The 19,320-nt window shown below is 43.1% G+C and overlaps 1 protein-coding gene across 2 annotated transcripts in view; it reads left to right on the top strand.

The window, feature by feature from the left end:
• EDARADD (EDAR associated via death domain) overlaps positions 1–8,422 on the top strand; it is an 89,922-nt gene extending 81,500 nt beyond the window's left edge. For both annotated transcript variants that reach the window (XM_064594595.1, XM_045877785.3), the window contains exon 6: positions 6,513–8,422. In XM_064594595.1, coding sequence (XP_064450665.1) covers positions 6,513–6,895 — 383 coding nt within the window. In that variant the 3' untranslated portion in view covers positions 6,896–8,422. The remainder of the gene's footprint in view (positions 1–6,512) is intronic.
• Positions 8,423–19,320: the final 10,898 nt, after the last annotated feature.

Genomic DNA, 19,320 nt, shown 5'->3' with positions numbered 1-19,320 from the left:
ATCCTTTAAAGCCTCAACCCACGGCATGGTGGGCAGGCAACAATGGATGATCTCATTCAGTCCTTGCAACAACCTTGTGAAAGAGGTCTCACTGTCCCTGTTCAGGTAGTGAGGATATGGCCTTGGCGAGCTCGGTTACCTGTCCAAGTCGCACACCTGCATCGTGCTAGCTGATACTGACAGTCAGTTGGCATGCCTCTAAAGCTGTTCTTCATCTCTGTGGTACACAGGTTACTTCTTCTCCATAGCGACCAGGCATCTTTCTTCTGCCTTATATATGCTCAGTTAGCACAAAAAAAAAAAAAAAAAGTTTCAGTTGAGCTGGAATTTTCTAGATAGCTCTTCTTAGACTGCCCAGGGGTTTCTAATTAGACTATAATTGGACTATTTCTCCATGACACATTCTTCATTCATTTGATTGACTCAACAAATATTACTGAGTGCTTACTGTGTGTCTGGGATGAAGTGGTGACATTAGATACGAAAGTCTCTTTCCTCTTGGAGTTTATATACTAGTTGGGAGTGACAGACAATAAACAGAAATAAGTCATTACATATGGTGGTAGAGTGTGCCTTGAGGAAAATAAACGAGGGTAATGGGATTTTGCCTGGCAGGGGAGGATGCTGCTTTAGCTAAGAAGGTTCACGGAGACCTGAACAATGCAAAGGAGCCAGCCATGTGAAGATCTGAGGACGGAAGACTCCAGAGAGAAGAGCTAGCTGGTGTAAAGGTCCTGAGGCAGGCCTGAGCTTAGCGATCTAGGGTCAAGTGTGGGCAGGGAAGAGCGATAGAGAAGGAAGTGAGCTGAGAGGTATCCGCAGAGGCCAGACTACATAGGGACTCTTTTCTTCCCTGTGTCCTTAAAAAAAAAAAAAAGAAAGACCTATCATCTCTACATAAGACCTGACAAAAATGCGTTCACATCCTTTATCACATTTAATTCATGAGATAGAGAAATTATCATTTTCATTTTATGGATGAGGAATCTGAAGTCTGTGGATGTTAAATGCCTGGAGAAGTCAAGCTCTAAGAGGTTAGAGTGCTGAGATTTGATGAGCCCCACATGACACAGGTCGGAATGATGCAGGATCAAGTGCTCCGTGCCGGGCTGGTCGTACAGTAGCCCTTCCATAAATGACAGTTGGTGTGATGAAGAGACACTGAGAAATCCGGCACTTCCTCCTGTGACAGATTCTCCCCGAGTGTAAGCTGGTACTCAGGCTAGACTCACAGAGAGCGAGTCTTCCAGGGCTTTGGCCTCTAGAATAAGAAGTCGTACATTAATGGTGTGTTCCATTCTGGCTTCTCATCAGCAGAAGATACACAAGTCAGGCATCAAAATATGGCAAGTAAGGACCCTCATTAGCGAATCTGAGTGACTTTTTATACATAAGTAACTTCCTTTCTGAAATAGCCCTCTCCTCTCCTCCCCCAAATCTAGAATCAGTCCATTCTGTTGTATTTTTTTTTAAGATTTATTTATTTATTTTAATTTTTATTGTTATGTTAATCACCATACATTACATCATTAGCATTCTGTTGTATTTTAAGACCAATGCTGTATTGTTTTCCACCAATATCTGTTTATCGCCAGGAGACACCAGCAACCTTCCCTTTCTTTTAACTTTCTCTCTTCAGGTCCGAAGATTCATCAGACAATAATAAGAAGTCTCTAAGGGGGCGCCTCGCTGGCTCAGTGGGTAGAACATGACTCTTGATCCCAGGGTCATGAGTTCAAGCCCCACACTGGGTGTAGAGATTACTTAAAAATAACAAGCTTCCCTTGTCTCCTGGGAGAAAGCATAGTTCTTATTCATTCATCTGGCAAACAATTTCTGAGCTTCAACTGTACAGCAATCCTTTGCTTGTTTTTTGAGAGGCATCAGATAATAATCCCATTTTTCCCCATTTCTGATGAAAGCTTCTTTGGTCCTCTCTCTCTCCCCACAATTGTTTCTTCCCCAAGGCATCACCTAGCCTAGCCTTTTATGTGCACTATTACATGATAGGTGTTTAAAGCAGGGCAGGACAAAATATATTTGATACAAAACAAAACAAAACATGTTTCTCCTCTTAAGTCCGCCAGAGAGCTAATTATAGTTTATGATTCTAAAAGGCAGCTTTAAATTCACTAGTGTTGGCCGTTCGTGGAGCTTGCAGTTCAATAAACAGTTTGTGGTTTGTGTCACGGAAAATACAAAAGGAAAACATCGATAGATTTTTGGCACATCATCTATTTTCAAACAAATTAATAAATCCTCAATGTAATTGTTCAAAGAAAAGCTTCTCTTATACTAGTGGGCTTAAAGGAGCTTCACAGAAACCTTATTGATGTCTTTCTTCTTCTTTATATTATTTATTATTATATTATTTTTAGTTTTCTTCTTGACACCAAAGGAGAAAACCTTGCCAACAATGAGTCTTACAAAGGTGGTACCAGAGATCACTCTTCGGCACCAATATACTTAATTCTGGTCTTCGAGATTTAAATCCTCCTTTCTTTTTCTGTGACATCTAAAAATATTTTTGAGGTATCCAAAGAAACACAATCATTATTTAAAAAATTAGGAAATATCCATTGGTAACATTTTTGTTATAAATGCTTCCAGACTTTTTCTGTGTCTGTGACCATATAATATATGCTTTACATGGATATGAATTACTATATTGTCTTTTGGTCTTTTTAAAAAAGATTTTATTCATTTTTGAGAGAGTGAGCAGGGAGCCTGCCTTGATGTGGGGCTCAATCCCGGGACCCCAAGATCATGACCTGAGCTAAAGGCAGACGCTTAAGCGACTGAGCCACCCAGGTGCCCCTACTATATTGTTTGTTTTTACAAAATCAGAATTATACATACTCTTTGGTAGCCTGCTTTCTTGGCCATTTGATGGAATATTGTTCATTTGACCCTACCTTTAAATAAAAGCAAAGAAAATTGCAGGATTTCCCTTATACCTTTCTTTTAGTAAAAAATCACCTTTACCATTACAAAGTTCACTTTTTAAATAAATAGACTTCTGTCCCATTGTGCTGCTAAAGCTTTACTTTTTTTTTTTTTTAAGATTTTATTTATTTGAGAGAGAGAGAGAAAAAGAGCATGAGCAGAGGGGAGGGGCAGAGAGAGAGGGAGCAGACTCCCCGCTGAGCAGGGAGCCCGATGCGGGGCTCGATGCAGGGCTCGATCCCAGGACCCTGAGATCAGGACCTGAGCCGAAGGCAGATGCTTAACTAATGGAGCCACCCAGGCGCCCCAAAGCTTTACTTCTTAATGCATCATTATTAATATGGCTCAAGAACAGCTATATTACATAGAAATGTAATGCAACATTTTTAAACTCTAAGTTGTAGAGCACACTGCAGAATGATCTGGATCTGTTCTCAGGGCATTTAAGGTGTAATGAGGAACTAGAAAACCATGCAGAATATCTCACCGCAAGGGAGAGTCAGGAAATGCAAACAAAATGATGGGATTCTGAATGAGGCAGCATTCTGGGCCACAGCCGGGGAGATTTCATGCAAGGGGTGAATCTGAGGTGGGTTTTATAGGATGGATGAAGTTCAGCAGAGGGAGTCCTGCGAGAGGGAGAGGGAGAGAAGAGAGAAAACTGATCAGAGAGAAAACATCAGCAAAGACATGTGGAGGCAGAAGAATATGAAGCCTGATTTTCCCACCTGTGAAATCGACAAACATTTTTCACTCGGTGCTAACAAAGGTCAAGTGAGATAAGCGGCATCACTGTTCCCTGGTTGGAGTGTAAATTGGTACCACTTTTATTTCTGGAAAGCACTTTGGGGCACATGCATTGATAGTCTTAGAATGCTCATACTTTGGGGCCTAATAATCCCATTACTGGTGCGATGAGTATAGATGTGGCCAAAAATATATATGCAAGGGTCTGCATCAAGTTGTTCCTCTTAGTCGTGAGAATTGGAGAAAACCCTAAATGTTCAATAGTTTATACAAAATCTGTAATGGTATATAATTTCCAATTTTTCTATCCTGCGCTTTATTAGTCTTTTAATTAGTCTGAGGTAGGCTTTACAGGATGGATGAAGTTCGGGGAATGGAGTAGTCCAGCTGGTCTGGAGCACAGATTGTATTTAAGGAAGTTCTGGGAAGGAAGACAGGAATTGTAGCATGGAGAGCTTCCAGTGGAGGTCACGACGTGTTCACTGGTTGAATACAGTGAAAAAGTCTACAAGGACACCGAGGGAGCTGTGTCAGTAGGGGGGTCAGGGTGCTTTTGATGCTTAGGGGGAGACACTTAAGTACTGTTTTAGGTCCCCTGAGTTGGAGATGTCATCTGGACATCAAGAGGGGCTTCCCAGTACTCAGTTGTGGAGCCCAGAAGAGCAAGCAGGGCTACTCACTCATTTGTCCACTCATGCATTCACTCACTCATTCAATAAACATTGCTTACGCATTTGCTGTATGTCAAGGGCTGTGTGGGGGGTCAAAAGATTCAAAAAGAAGGGGCCTTCCATTTTAGTGGGAATGTGTGGTGGAGGTTGTTGGGAGCGGAGGAGGTGACCAAAGGGAGGGAGTGTGGGAGGGGAAAGCTAAGAACAGAACTGGAGCACTTCCTTGTCCCTCTCAAGGATTTGGCAGCGAGCGAGACAGGCTGGGATCTCAGCACGTCAAGTGATGGGGGTGGGAGGCAGCTGGGACATGGTGGGCTGGGGCTGGGGGTTTGGGGCTCGGCTTTTGGAAGGAATCTTCAGGGAGGATGCACCCTGCCATGCAATAGTGTCCAAAGGGGCAAAGGAGCCTTGGGCCCAGTTCCAGAGGCAGCCGTATCCAAGGGGAGCTGGTGTGAGGGGGGCATTAAAAGCCACAGGAGGTCCAGGTAACCTTCAAAGTCAGGTGGGAGCCTGCTTATTCATGTAATACATTGTGTTGGTTACCACAGAAATAAAACACCACTGGAGAAAGTTTGGAAAACAGAAACAATCTTACGGAATTAAGACGATAGCTATTACTATTTTTGTGCATTTCCTTCCATAGCATAGAGTTTTCACAGTTCTAATGTCAAGGACACACATTCTTTACATCTTGCATTTTTCACTTGAAATTACAGCACACGCGTTTTCTGGGTCGCTACATAGTCTTCATAGTTACTTAAATAAAATTCCATCAAGTAGTACAATAATTTATCCCACTAGTCCCTCACCTTTGGCATTTATTTTTAAAAAATGGATGATAAAGATAAGACTGTAATTAAAATCATTCATGTGTATACATATTCTAGATTATCTCCTTAGGCTGGATTCCCAGAAGTTATGTTAGTAGGTCAAAGAGTAGGAGCAGGATTTTCATGGTTCTTGTCACCTTGTCATTTGTGCTTGCCTCCAGATGGCTGGTTCTCAACCTTCAGATCACCGAAGACACTCCTTTTTCCCAAATTCTTTCCTTTCCTAAATTGGGAAGTCCAGGGCTCAGTATAGTAAAGGTCATTGTAACCAACCTCCCAGAATTTTCCAAGTCAGTGATCTCTCACGTAGCCTTTAGCAGTTAAAATCCCTGGTCAGAAGGGTCAGGAGCCTCAGTGCTGATGCAGAAGTTAAGACACTCAGGTTGCCATGTTGTGCAAACACCACTTAACAACTTAATCATAAATGACTTGCGAGCACTTCTTCCCTACTCCTTCATTCCCGCCCCCCCCCTCCCCGCAACATGCTTCCTTGTATTGAAATGAGGCTAAAGATGACTGATGGAAGAATGTTTGCCCTTCCTCTGGGCTGGGGCTGTGCCCTTCTTGGTGAGGCTCAGCTCAAAAGCCTCCTGCTCTTCCATCCCACGGTGCACACCTCGGGGTGTTGGCTCTACTTCAAAGGCAGAAGAAGTGAGGTGGGTGAAGAAAACACAGATAAAGGCAAAGGATGATAAGGTGGCCATAAATCTCAAAAGTAAGTTTTCTGGCATTATCAATTATCACTCCGTTTCAAATATGCATTTGGAGTGGATATTCCAGTTTTCAGTGTATGTGTGTTTAAAGGCCTTTTAAAGAACTGTGCAATCCTTTATACCCCAACGTGCTGTGTTTGGCATTAAAAAGCTGTCAGGGCTGACTTGTATTTTGGAAGGGGTAAGAGTGGAGGTTCAGGCAAGTATGGGCTGGTTTACTTGTGGGACAGCGCAGTGTGACTCCCACCGGGGACCCGCCCCCAGAGAGAGCCCTGCTCCTCGGAGCCCAAATGCCAGCCAGCAGTCTCGCAAATGCCCAATGTGAGACTCAGAGAGTCTCCGAAAGAAAGGGAAACTGGCTGTATAAAATCTTACGAGTGCTTCCAGCAAAGCCACCCATCCCTTGGCTGTCAAGAACGCCACGTTCGTTGTGTGAGCCTATGGAAATGAGTAACCTGAAAGCATCTATGAGTATCTGTAGGATACGCTGTGTTACACTCTCATCGGTGCTCTTGGCATTTGAGCAGGAAAATCAAGGACGGGAGAGATGGACGCGTGCGTTCGCTTTCTTGCTGACCTGTGGGCTGTATTGCTTGTTCCTGCAGATATAAGCAAAGGCGAGTCCTGCAAGGAGAACTGTACTTGTCCCGCCTGCTCGCTCCGGGCCCCGACCATAAGTGACTTACTCAATGATCAGGACTTACTTGACGTCATCAGGATAAAGCTGGATCCATGTCACCCGACAGTAAAAAACTGGAGGAATTTTGCCAGCAAGTGGGGCATGCCCTATGATGAATTGTGTTTCTTAGAGCAGAGGCCTCAGAGCCCCACCTTGGAGTTCTTGCTGCGGAACAGCCAGAGGCCAGTGGGCCAGCTGATGGAGCTGTGCAGGTTCTACCACAGGGCCGACGTGGAGAAGGTCCTGCACAGGTGGGTGGATGAGGAGTGGCCCAAGAGGGTCCGTGGAGACCACCCCAGGAACTTCTAGACCTCCGCTTCTTCGTACTGGCCTCTTTGGACCTTGAAACAACCACAGGTTGAGGATCAGTTCTTTTTTTTTTTTTTTTTTTTTTAAGAGTTTAGGATAAGGACACGGAACCGTGGACATTGGTTTTCCCCAAAGCTGGTGGTTTTTTTGGAGGGGTAGGTTATGTTTTGGTGGCGGATTTTTGTTTTAGTTTTGCACCTTGGTTTTAATTTAATATTTGAACCTGGAAGCGGGAAAGATACTTTGTAGGCTCCTATAGGGACCGGGGCCAAAGTCTACAATCGGAGTGGATTCATGCCATGATGAAAATAAAATTATCCTCTCCCTTCAATGCTGTGGAAGACTGAAATAAGAACTAAGCTTGTTGATGGCCCCAGTCGATTGTCATCCATGGGATCCTTCATGATGGACAGCACTCCAACAGCTGACAAGAAAACAGCACAGAGAAGTTACCTTGTTTGTTCCTTTTTCGGTCATAAAGTGCTTAGGTGAAGTAGCAGGGTACTGGTGTTATGGGGCCGTACCTTCACACCATATGTGCCATCTCTTTTATGCAAATACTTTGGTAATCTGTGCACTATCAAAAATGTCATTTGCTCAAGCATTTTTGGAAGAAATGCAAAATTGGTGGTGGGAAGAGAGAGTCAGGAATCGGGGGGAATAAGGACCTTGGGCGTGGTGTTTGACAAAGAGAGTACACAAAATGCCCTTTGTTACCCAAGACTTTTTAAAAATTAGTTTAATGTTTACTTTTACATCTTTTATATAAGGCTGAGTGTTTCGCCCCTGAGATCAAGCTCAGTTAAGAAATAAATAAAAATCACCTGGCCCATGGTTGCAACATAACCACTCTTCTAGCACCTACTATCCCAACTGGAAACAGGCCACTTGTAACAAGCACTACATAGCGGTTTAGCCAAGAACCGGGAATCGGTATTAAAATCCAAACTTCAAAGGATTTTAAACCAAATGAAAAATTGGGTCCAAACAATATCTGGTGTTCTTATTTGATGGCTTAAGGGGAGGTAAAGTGTGGAGGATGGGAGGGTTTGTTACTGGAGAGATCCGATATTCTCGATTTTTTGCAGGGTAACAGATACAAGGTAAAGCCTTGGCTTGCTTGACAATTTCATAAAAGCGCTATTTGGTTTTGGCTGTGGGTTCAGACAATTAAGGCACTTCTTTCGGTTTGGTGGGATTCTGTCCACATCCCTGATTAAAATAAGCAAAAATGACAAAGAGCATCGATTGGAGTACAAAAAAGATTAGGATTAACTCAAAAGAAAATTATTTTCTCAACCACTAACAGTTTTCCACGAACAGTTTTAGCGGGTTTTATTAGGTTGCTAATATATACAGTCAGCTTCGCTATCAAATGTAAACTCCAAACTAGCAAAATCTACTACAGAGATTTACTCATCACTTCTCCTCCAGGGTTCATCACACCCAGCTCATCTCACTTGTCTGATTTATCAGATAAATGTCAGGTTTATCACACGATGTATTTAAAGGAGCAGCCGGTAATGTGGAGATTTTTAAAAATAGGTTCTTCTGCAGTTGATGTCCAATGAGGGGGTTGTTAAATAGTTATTGTCAGCCATGCTCCAGGCACTGTACAGAAGTCATTAAAGGGGCTCTAATCTTCTAGGAATTTGATTTTTATGTTCCATGTTCTCATTAAGCTACACGTGACACGCCCCCCCCCCCCATATGTTAGCCCAAAATGTGCTGGGGAAAAATATAGAGGAGCTTTCGGTATTTGTTATTGACAACACTAGGGAAAAGGGTTGTGATTATTCAGTGCGGCATGGTATGGACCCCTAGCAGGGGATGCTGTCACCTTGTGTCCTGCCACCCTTGGGATACAAGGAGGGGATCCCAGCCTGACCAATGTCCTGCTGACCGCTGCCTGGCCAGTGCCACAGAAAATCCCTCCCCTCTCCGTGCTGCTGGGGAACTCCATCTTTGCACAGTACCCTCCTACCCATCTCCATCCTGGCAGAATCGTCACCCCAGCTCAGCACCAGGCTGCAGGGGCTCTGACCAGGTAGAAGCAGGGGGAGAGCCCAGAGGGAGGGAGACGGGAGGGAAAAGCCCTTTGGCTCCCTTTCTTCAGCCAGCTCCTCCTTCCTCCCGCCTCTTGGCCTCTCCCTACCCCCCAGACAGAGACCCAAAACAACAGGTGGTACCTCCAGCCCCAAGCCCAGCCATCATTCCCATGGCGGCGGGGGGGAAGGGGGGTGGGGAGGTCTCCCTTACTTCCAGAGACTTCCTCCGCCTCCAACTCACACAGAACAGAGGTGCAATGGGAAGAAAGAGCCACCTGAGGGAGGAGAGGATTAGAATAATACCACCCTACTACCCTGCCCTCCCTCCCCTCCCCTGCTGCCTCACCAACTTCCCTGGTTTCCCCCCCCCCTTCCCAGCTCACTGTTCCAAGCCACGTTCCAAGCCACTGAGGGCAGGTCACAGACCGCCCTCAGTGGCTTAGAACAGTAGTGGGCGGGGAGGGGGGGGTGCTTCTAAATTTCCATCCAGTAGGGCCACAGCTGCAAATTTTAAAAAATGTTTAAGGTCCTAATATCCCAGATGTTAAATCTGGGAAATAGGTGAAAAATTTTCCCATGGAAACATGGTTATACATGGGGATTAGGTTCTTTGGAACTGTCAGTTCTAGATTTCACAAATTCCTGAATTAAAAGTTTTTTGTAAGCTGGTTTGGGAACACGGGTCCCTGTAGGCACTGCTTCTATGGGACAGATTTCCAAACTCAAACTTCCGATCTCAAAACAGACTTTTTTTTTAACTTTTATTTTATTATATTATATTAGTCACCATACAATACATCATTAGTTTTTGATGTGGTGATCCATGATTGTTTTTGTATAACACCCAGTGCTCCATTCAGTACATGCCCTCCTTAATACCCATCACCAGGCTAACCAACCCCCCTCCCCCCTCCCCTCTAGAACCCTCAGTTTGTTTCTCAGAGTCCATAGTCTCTCATGGTTCGTCTTCAAAATGGACTTTCAATGGAATTTATCATTATATGTATTTTGAACATGGCTATTGTTCCTAAGTGTCTGTGGAACTGACCTTTGAGTTGGATCAAAAATGCGAAGACAGAATTCAGGGGATTCGGGTACAGGTGGAGCGGAGTGGACTCCTTTACTGTCAAATTCCGGAATCCAGGAAAAGCGCATGACCACAGAGTCCCACCCCTCATCTCCCCATTTGGCATCATTGCTTCCAAAGTCCTCATTGCTAATAATTTCCCATCCTGGCTATGAAAGCTTAAAATTCCCATTTATAATTGCATGGGGGCAGTGCCAGGGTAGGCGGGTTTTTTTTTTTAAATAGGGGAGTTGACATGACCATGCTGTTTGAATTTGACTCTACCATTATTTGCACCTACTGACATCTCTTATCGATTATCATTTACCTTATGAAAAGTTTCAATTATTAGAAGTATGATATTAGCAGAGAGAAATTTAGCCCAAAGTTTTTTTTTTTAATTCAAATTCATTTGGACTCTAGGCTTCGATTAAATGTAGGGTGACTTTTGTCTCTGTTACATTCAGGCATAGCAAAGAGTAATCCTCGACGGAAATAGAACCAGAACACAATTGCATAATAACCCGAAATACTTTTTAAGTTAATTTTCAGCAAATAAATACTGTAACAGTGGGGCGCCGGGGTGGCTCAGTCAGTTAAGCGTTGGACTCTTTTTTTTTTTTAATTTTTTTTTTTAAGATTATTTATTTGAGAGAGCGAGAATGAGAGAGAGCACATGAGAGGGGGGAGGGTCAGAGGGAGAAGCAGACTCCCTGCCGAGCAGGGAGCCCGATGCGGGACTCGATCCAGGGACTCCAGGATCATGACCTGAGCCGAAGGCAGTTGCTTAACCAACTGAGCCACCCAGGCGCCCTAAGCGTTGGACTCTTGATTTCGACTCAGTTCGTGATCTCATGAGTCATGGGATCAAGCCCCGTGTGGGGCTCCACGCTCAGCGGGAGTCTGCGTGAAGAGTCTTTCCCTCTGCCCCTCCCCCGAGTCGTTCTCTTTCTCTGTTTCTCTACAATAAATAAATCTTTAGCACAAATACCGTAACAGCATAAATATGGGAATGGAAAGGAAGGAAATCACTGAATGATTAATTGATGAAATAACTGTTAAAATGTAAGTTCATTAATACGTAAGAGTTTTTCTCATTATGTGTTCCTAGGGATCTTGGTTAAATTGACCATGCTGTGAATGAAACAGCTTATGATGAGGTCCTTTTGCCATCGGAAAGATGAAATCACTTTAGCTGCGTTCCAGGATATAGCCTTTCAAATAGCACTCGCATACTGCAGTGTTACACAGCGAGGCTTTATGCTATGAACGCAATGTATTTGCTTGCAAATGTGAGAAAGGGGAACAAAGCTGCAATAAACACCACGCACACACAAGACACATACACACGGAGGAAGACTCGCCAGAGAGACTCAAACAAGCCACGCTTTCCTTCAGTTGTAAGGTTTAAAATGGTTAGGGCTTCAGTTGTTTGCCACGATTGCCCACTGATATTTCTAGACACCCCGTGTGGACAAGGCACCCATTTTGGCGGCACCAAACAACAGTCATTCAACAACATAGAAAATTTGCCGGACTAGACAAAAAGATGGTACGGCTCAGGTTCTCCTCGAGAGTAATTTTTATGCGGTACTGCCCTCTGCTGGAGTATAAAAGCAGCACACACATCCTTTCTGGTTTGGGGGCCGTCCTAAGACCAGCCCAGAACCAACCTTGTATTCATTATAGGTGGTGGTGTAGAACCCTTACAGGTAGGCCCGATAAAAGATGGCAAGAGCCCAGTTATTTTCCAAATTGAGAAGCAGAACGAGGCCGGCATAACTGAGATGAGGGTCCAGGAGCCCCTTTATCCATGTCAGTTGGGTGACCAGTCTGCTCTACGAACAGGTCCATGCTCTGGGAATTAAGTCAGTAAGACTTTTCCTCCATGTAGTTCTAGAGTTAGCTATCTGTGGATGTTAGGTGTTTCTCCCTTTTGACTTAGCGACGCTCTTTCATATTCAGGGAAGTGGCCGTGAGCAACAGTGGGTTTCGTGTAAAAGGCAAAGGGATTGCTCTCCCTGAGTTACAGCAGACGCCAACCACGAGCACAAGCTTTCTTCTTCCTCTATAAGTTATAGTATAAAAATACGTGCTTTTAAATACAACATTCACAACTAAAGCCTAGCAGATTCTCTTTCCCTTTCTTTTCTATTTATTTAAGATTTTATTTATTTATTTGACAGAGAGACAGCGAGAGAGGGAACATAAGCAGGGGGAGAGGGAGAGGGAGAAGCAGGCTTCCTGCCGAGCAGGGAGCCCGATGCGGGGCTCGATCTCAGGACCCTGGGATCATGACCTGAGCTGAAGGCAGACGCTCAACGACTGAGCCACCCAGGCGCCTCTCACTTTCTTTTTTAAAGCAATAGATGTTTCATTTAGTTTTGAACCAAGACCACATCCTCCTTTCCTCCTTCTAACATTCTCCACTTCTGCCCTTCCTGTTCTATACTTTTCCTCTCCTTGGAGTCCATGTTTCTGCTTTGTATTGCTTACCTTAGAGCTGTTCACTTGTTTCTGAGTCATATTTCCTCGCTGTGCCCATGGCCCTCTCCCTCCTAGCTACGGACTAACATCTGCTTTCTTTGTTCACTTACATATGCAGGAACAATTTGTTGGATCATTTTTCATATTTAATGACACTTTGGGCCTAATAATGTTAAAACCTTTTCCTACCCTTGTAACTGAAACATACATAACTACACATCGCCCAAAGAAGTGATGAGAAACGTTCACCCTAATTTGTTGCATGATTTCCTGCTTGGGAATTCAGACTCACCCTTGAAGTCTGTGCACTTGGGTATAAATGGATGAGGGCAAGTCTTGCTTCCCGAGTGTGTCGAGAAGCTAAACCATGTGCTGGGCCCACTGGAGCCTTGGGGTGAGTGGGTGCCACAGCTGGAGAGTGCTCGGCACTCGAAGCCCACAGCAGACGAGAGCCTGTTCTCTTTTCTCCTGGGGCTGTGCTTTGCTGAGGATGCCTCGTAGAAACCAACTCCACAGATTGAACTGAAATGATCAGTCAACAGTGCAACTTGAGATGAAATGACTGAGTTTACTAACTCTTTGGAAATGTAAAAAAAAAAAAAAAAAAAGAGGGCGGAGCAAGATGGCAGAGGAATAGGAGACCTGGATTTCGTCTCCTCTTAGGAACTCAGCTGGATAGGGATCAAACCATTCTGAGCACCTATGAACTCAACAGGAGATCGAAGAAAAGAAGAGCAACAACTCTCTGAACAGAAAAGCGACCATTTCCTGGAAGGTAGGAGGTGCGGAGAAGTGAATCCGAGGCGATATTCGGGATAGACGGCGGGGGAGGGGGCCTCCTTTGGCCGCTTCTGGCAAGTGATTCGACTTTTAGAAGTCGGCTCCCGCTGAGGGACGTCACTCCAGTGGCTAAGTGGGGGGTGGAACCCTCGCAGGACAGTGTGGTCTCAGGACCCTTGGGGTCACAGAAAGACCGGGGATGCCTGAGTGCGGCAGAGCTCCCAGGTATCGAAGCGGGGAAGCCGGCTGCAGAGACGGACCCCAGGCGCGGGCTCTCAGCTCATAAACCGTGATCCGGGGCACAGTCAGGCCACTGCTCCTCCAGCAGGGACCCAACAAGTGGGAGATCCGGGGAGACTCACCTTCTTCCCCCCGGGAGGAGCGGCGCAGGAGCGCACTGCAGGGATCTGTGGGGTTTGGAGATTCCACACCGAGTTGGGTGCCAGAGATAGAAACGCTCGGTCACAGGCCAGGGGAGCAGCGAGTGCGGCCGGAGACCGGGGAGATGGGAGTGACTGACGGCTTTTCTCTGGGGGCTCACTGAGGAGCGGGCCCGAGTTCTCGGCTCCTCCGAGGCAGAGATTGGGAGGCTGCCATTTTCATTCTCGGCCTCCAAAGCTGTACGGAAAGTTGCAGGGAAAGCTCCCAAGAGCAAACCCAAGCAGATTACTTAGCCCAGAGCGGGCAAGGGCGGGGCAATGCCGCCTCCAGCAAAGACATTTGGGAACCATGGCAACAGGCCCCTCCCCAGAAGATCAGCGAGAATAGCCAGCCAAGACCAAGTCTACCGATCAATGAGAACAGCAGAACTCCAGCACTAGGGGAATACTGCACATAGAATCCATGGCATTTTTACTATGATTCTTTAGTCTTTCAAAGTTTTTTTTTTAACGGTTTTTTTTTTTTTGAATTTTTCTTTTTCCCTTTTTCAACCAACATCTTATCAATCCCTTTTTTTAAAAAAAATTCTTATTTTTATTTTTTATTTTTAGAGTCATATTCTATCCCTTCATAGTAGTTACCTATATTTTTGGCATATATATATAAGTTGTTCTCTCTTTAAAATTTTGAGATAGTTTCTTCTAACAGATCAAAATATACCCTAAATCTCTAGCGTATGGTTTTTTCTACTCCCCTGCCTGATCACATTCTCTCCCTTTTTTTTTCTCTCTTTTTTTAAAATCCTCTTCTTTCTTTTTTCAAACAACTTCTTATCAATTCCTTTTATAAAATTTTTTATAATTTCCATCTTTACAGTCATATTCCATCCCTTCATCATATCGACCCTTATTTTTGTACATATATAAGTTTTTCTTTCTTTAAAATTTTGGGAGGCACTTTCTTCTAACAGAACAAAATACACCCAAAACCTAGTGTGTGGCACTGATCTATATACCAACCTGATCATATTTGATCACATTCTGTTTTTTGTTGCTGTTGTTTTGTTCTGTTTTTGTTTGTTTTTATCAGTATCTTTTTCTTTTTCTTTTTTCTCTCTTTCCCTTTCTTTTCCCACTGCTTCAGGTCTTTTCTGATTTGTTTAGAGTATATTTTCTGGGAAAGTTGTTACCCTGTTAGCATTTTGTTCTCTCATTAATCTGTTCTCCTCTGGACAAAATGACAAGATGGAAAAAATCACCTCAACAAAAAGAACAAGAGGTAGTACCGACTGCCAGGGACCTACTCAATACAGACATTAGTGCGATGTCAGATCTAGAGTTCAGAATCATCACTTTAAAGATACTAGCTGGGCTTGAAAAAAGCATGGAAGGTATTAGAGAAACCCTTTCTGGAGAAGTAAAAGAACTAAAATCTAACCAAGTAGAAATCAAAAAGGCTATTAATGAGGAGCAATCAAATATGGGGGCACTAACTACTAGGATAAATGAGGCAGAAGAGAGAATCAGTGATACAGAAGACCAAATGATGGAAAATAAAGAAGCTGAGAAAAAGATAAACAACTACTCAATCACGAGGGCAGAATTCGAGAGCTAAGCAATACCATAAGAGGAAACAACATTAGAATAATTGGGATCCCAGAAGAAGAAGAAAGAGAGAGAGGGGCAGAAGGTATAATGGAGCAAATTATAGCAGAGAACTTCCCTAATTTGGGGAAGGAAACAGGCATCAAAATCCAGGAAGCACAGAGAACCCCTCTCAAAATCAATAAAAATAGGTCAACACCCCGACATCTAACAGTAAAACTTACGAGTCTCAGAGACAAAGAGAAAATCCTGAAAGCAGCTCAGGAGAAGAGATATGTAACCTACAATGGTAGAAACATTAGATTGGCAACAGACCTATCCACAGAGACCTTGCAGGCCAGAAAGGACTGGCAGGATATATTCAGAGCACTAAACAAGAAAAATATGCAGCCAAGAATACTATATCCAGCTAGGCTGTCATTGAAAATAGAAGGAGAGATAAAAAGCTTCCAGGACAAACAAAAACTAAAGGAATTTGCAAACACAAAACCAGCCCTACAAGAAATCTTGAAAGGGGTCCTCTAAGCAAAGAGAGAGTCTAAAAGTAACATAGACCAGAAAGGAACACAGACAATATACAGTAACAGTCACCTTACAGGCAATACAATGGCACTAAATTCCTATCTTTCAATAGTTACCCTGAATGTAAATGGGCTCAATGCCCCAATCAAAAGACACACGCTATCGGATTGGATTAAAAAACAAGACCCATCGATATGCTGTCTGCAAGAGACTCATTTTAGACCCAAAGACACCCCCAGATTGAAAGTGAGGGGGTGGAAAACCATTTACCATGCTAATGGACACCAAAAGAAAGCTGGGGTGGCAATCCTTATAGCAGACAAATTAGATTTTAAACCAAAGACTGTAATAAGAGATGAGGAAGGACACTATATCCTACTTAAAGGGTCTATCCAACAAGAAGATCTAACAATTGTAAATATCTATGCCCCTAACATGGGAGCAGCCAATTATATAAGGCAATTAATAACAAAAGCAAAGAAACACATCGACAACAGTACAATAATAGTGGGGGACTTTAACACCCCCCTCACTGAAATGGACAGATCATCTAAGCAAAAGATCAACAAGGAAATAAAGACTTTAAATGACACACTGGACCAAATGGACTTCACAGACATATTCAGAACATTCCATCCCAAAGCAACGGAATACACATTCTTCTCTAGTGCCCATGGAACATTCTCCAGAATCAATCACATCCTAGGTCATAAATCAGGTCTCAACCGGTACCAAAAGATTGGGATCATTCCCTGCCTATTTTCAGACCAAGATGCTTTGAAACTAGAACTCAATCACAAGAGGAAAGTCAGAAAGAACTCAAATACATGGAGGCTAAAGAGCATCCTACTGAAGAATGAATGGGTCAACCAGGAAATTAAAGAAGAATTAAAAAAATACATGGAAACCAATGAAAATGAAAACACAACTATTCAAAATCTTTGGGATGCAGCAAAGGCAGTCCTAAGAGGAAAGTATATAGCAATACAAGCCTTTCTCAAGAAACAAGAAAGGTCTCAAGTACACAACCTAACCCTACACCTAAAGGAGCTGGAGAAAGAACATCAAATAAAGCCTAAACGCAGCAGGAGAAGAGAAATAATAAAGATCAGAGCAGAAATCAATGAAATAGAAACTGAAAGAACAGTAGAACAGATCAACGAAACTAGGAGCAACGAAACTAATTCTTTGAAAGAATTAACATGATTGATAAACCCCTGGCCAGACTTATCAAAAAGAAAAGAGAAATGACCCAAATCAACAAAAACATGAATGAAAGAGGAGAGATCACAACCAACACCAAAGAAATACAAACAATTATAAGAACATATTATGAGCAACTCTATGCCAGCAAATTCGATAACCTGGAAGAAATGGATGCATTCCTAGAGATGTATCAACTACCAAAACTGAACCAGGAAGAAATAGAAAACCTGAACAGACCTATAACCACTAAGGAAATTGAAGCAGTCATCAGAAATCTCCCAAAAAACAAAAGCCCAGGGCCAGATGGCTTCCCAGGGGAATTCTACCAAACATTTCAAGAAGAATTAACACCTATTCTTCTGAAACTGTTCCAAAAATAGAATGGAAGGAAAACTTCCAAACTCATTTTATGAGGCCAGCATTACCTTGATCCCAAAATCAAAGACCCCATCAAAAAGGAGAACTACAGACCAATATCCCTGATGAACATGGATGCAAAAATTCTCACCAAAATACTAGCCAATAGGATCCAATAGTATATTAAAAGGATTATTCACCACGACCAAGTGGGATTTATCCCTGGGCTGCAAGGTTGGTTCAACATCCGCAAATCAATCAATGTGATACAATACATTAACAAAAGAAAGAACAAGAATCATATGATCCTCTCAATAGATGCAGAAAAAGCATTTGACAAAGTACAGCATCCTTTCTTGATCAAAACTCTTCAGAATATAGGCATAGAGGGTACATACCTCAATATCATAAAAGCCATCTATGAAAAACCTATAGCGAATATCATTCTCAATGGGGAAAAACTGAGAGCTTTCCCCCTAAGGTCAGGAACGCGGCAGGGATGTCCACTATCACCACTGCTATTCAACATAGTATTGGAAGTCCTAGCCACAGCAATCAGACAACAAAAAGAAATCAAAGGCATCCAAATCGGCAAAGAAGAAGTCAAACTCTCACTCTTTGCAGATGATATGATACTTTATGTGGAAAACCCAAAAGACTCCACCCCAAAACTGCTAGAACTCATACAGGAATTCAGTCAAGTGGCAGGATACAAAATCAATGCACAGAAGTCAGTGGCATTCCTATACACCAACAACAAGACAGAAGAAAGAGAAATTAAGGAGTCGATCCCATTTACAATTGCACCCAAAACCATAAGATACCTAGGCATAAATCTAACCAAAGAGGCAAAGGATCTGTACTCAGAAAACTATAAAATACTCATGAAAGAAATTGAGGAAGACACAAAGAAATGGAAAAACGTTCCATGCTCATGGATTGGAAGAACAAACATTGTGAAGATGTCAATGCTACCTAGAGCAATCTACACATTCAATGCAATCCCCATCAAAATACCATCCACTTTTTTCAAAGAAATGGAACAAATCATCCTAAAATTTGTATGGAACCAGAAAAGACCCCGCATAGCCAGAGGAATGTTGAAAAAGAAAAGCTAAGCTGGTGGCATCACAATTCCGGACTTCCAGCTCTATTACAAAGCTGGCATCATCAAGACAGTATGGTACTGGCACAAAAACAGGCACATACATCAATGGAACAGAATAGAGAGCCCAGAAATGGACCCTCAACCCTATGGTCAACTCATCTTTGACAAAGCAGGAAAGAATGTCCAATGGAAAAAAGACAGTCTCTTCAACAAATGGTGTTGGGAAAATTGGATAGCCACATGCAGAAGAATGAAACTGGACCATTTCCTTACACCACACACAAAAATAGACTCCAAATGGTTGAAAGACCTCAATGTGAGACAGGAATCCATCAAAATCCTAAAGGAGAACACAGGCAGCAACCTCTTCGACCTCAGCCACAGCAACTTCTTCCTAGAAACAGTGCCAAAGGCAAAGGAAGCAAGGGCAAAAATGAACTATTGGGACTTCATCAAGATAAAAAGCTCTTGCAAAGCAAAGGAAAGCAGTCAACAAAACCAAAAGACAACCAACAGAATGGGAGAAGATATTTGCAATGACATATCAGATAGAGGGCTAGTATCCAAAATCTATAAAGAACTTATCAAACTCAACACCCAAAGAACAAAGAATCCAATCAAGAAATGGGCAGAAGACATGAACAGACATTTTTCCAAAGAAGACATCCAAATGGACAACAGACACATGAAAAAGTGCTCAATATCGCTCGGCATCAGGGAAATCCAAATCAAAACCTCAATGAGATACCACCTCACACCAGTCAGAATGGCTAAAATTAACAAGTCAGGAAATGACAGATGTTGGCGGAGATGCGGAGAAAGGGGAACCCTCCTACACTGTTGGTGGGAATGCAAGCTGGTGCAGC

The sequence above is a fragment of the Mirounga angustirostris genome, unplaced genomic scaffold (assembly GCF_029215605.1).
Source record: "Mirounga angustirostris isolate CCGP_5_RB_7025 unplaced genomic scaffold, mMirAng1.0.hap1 SCAF_6, whole genome shotgun sequence".
NCBI classification, from domain to species: Eukaryota; Metazoa; Chordata; class Mammalia; order Carnivora; family Phocidae; genus Mirounga; species Mirounga angustirostris.
The sequence above is the reverse complement of the archived record's forward strand: the minus strand, read 5'-3'. Positions and strand labels throughout refer to the sequence as shown.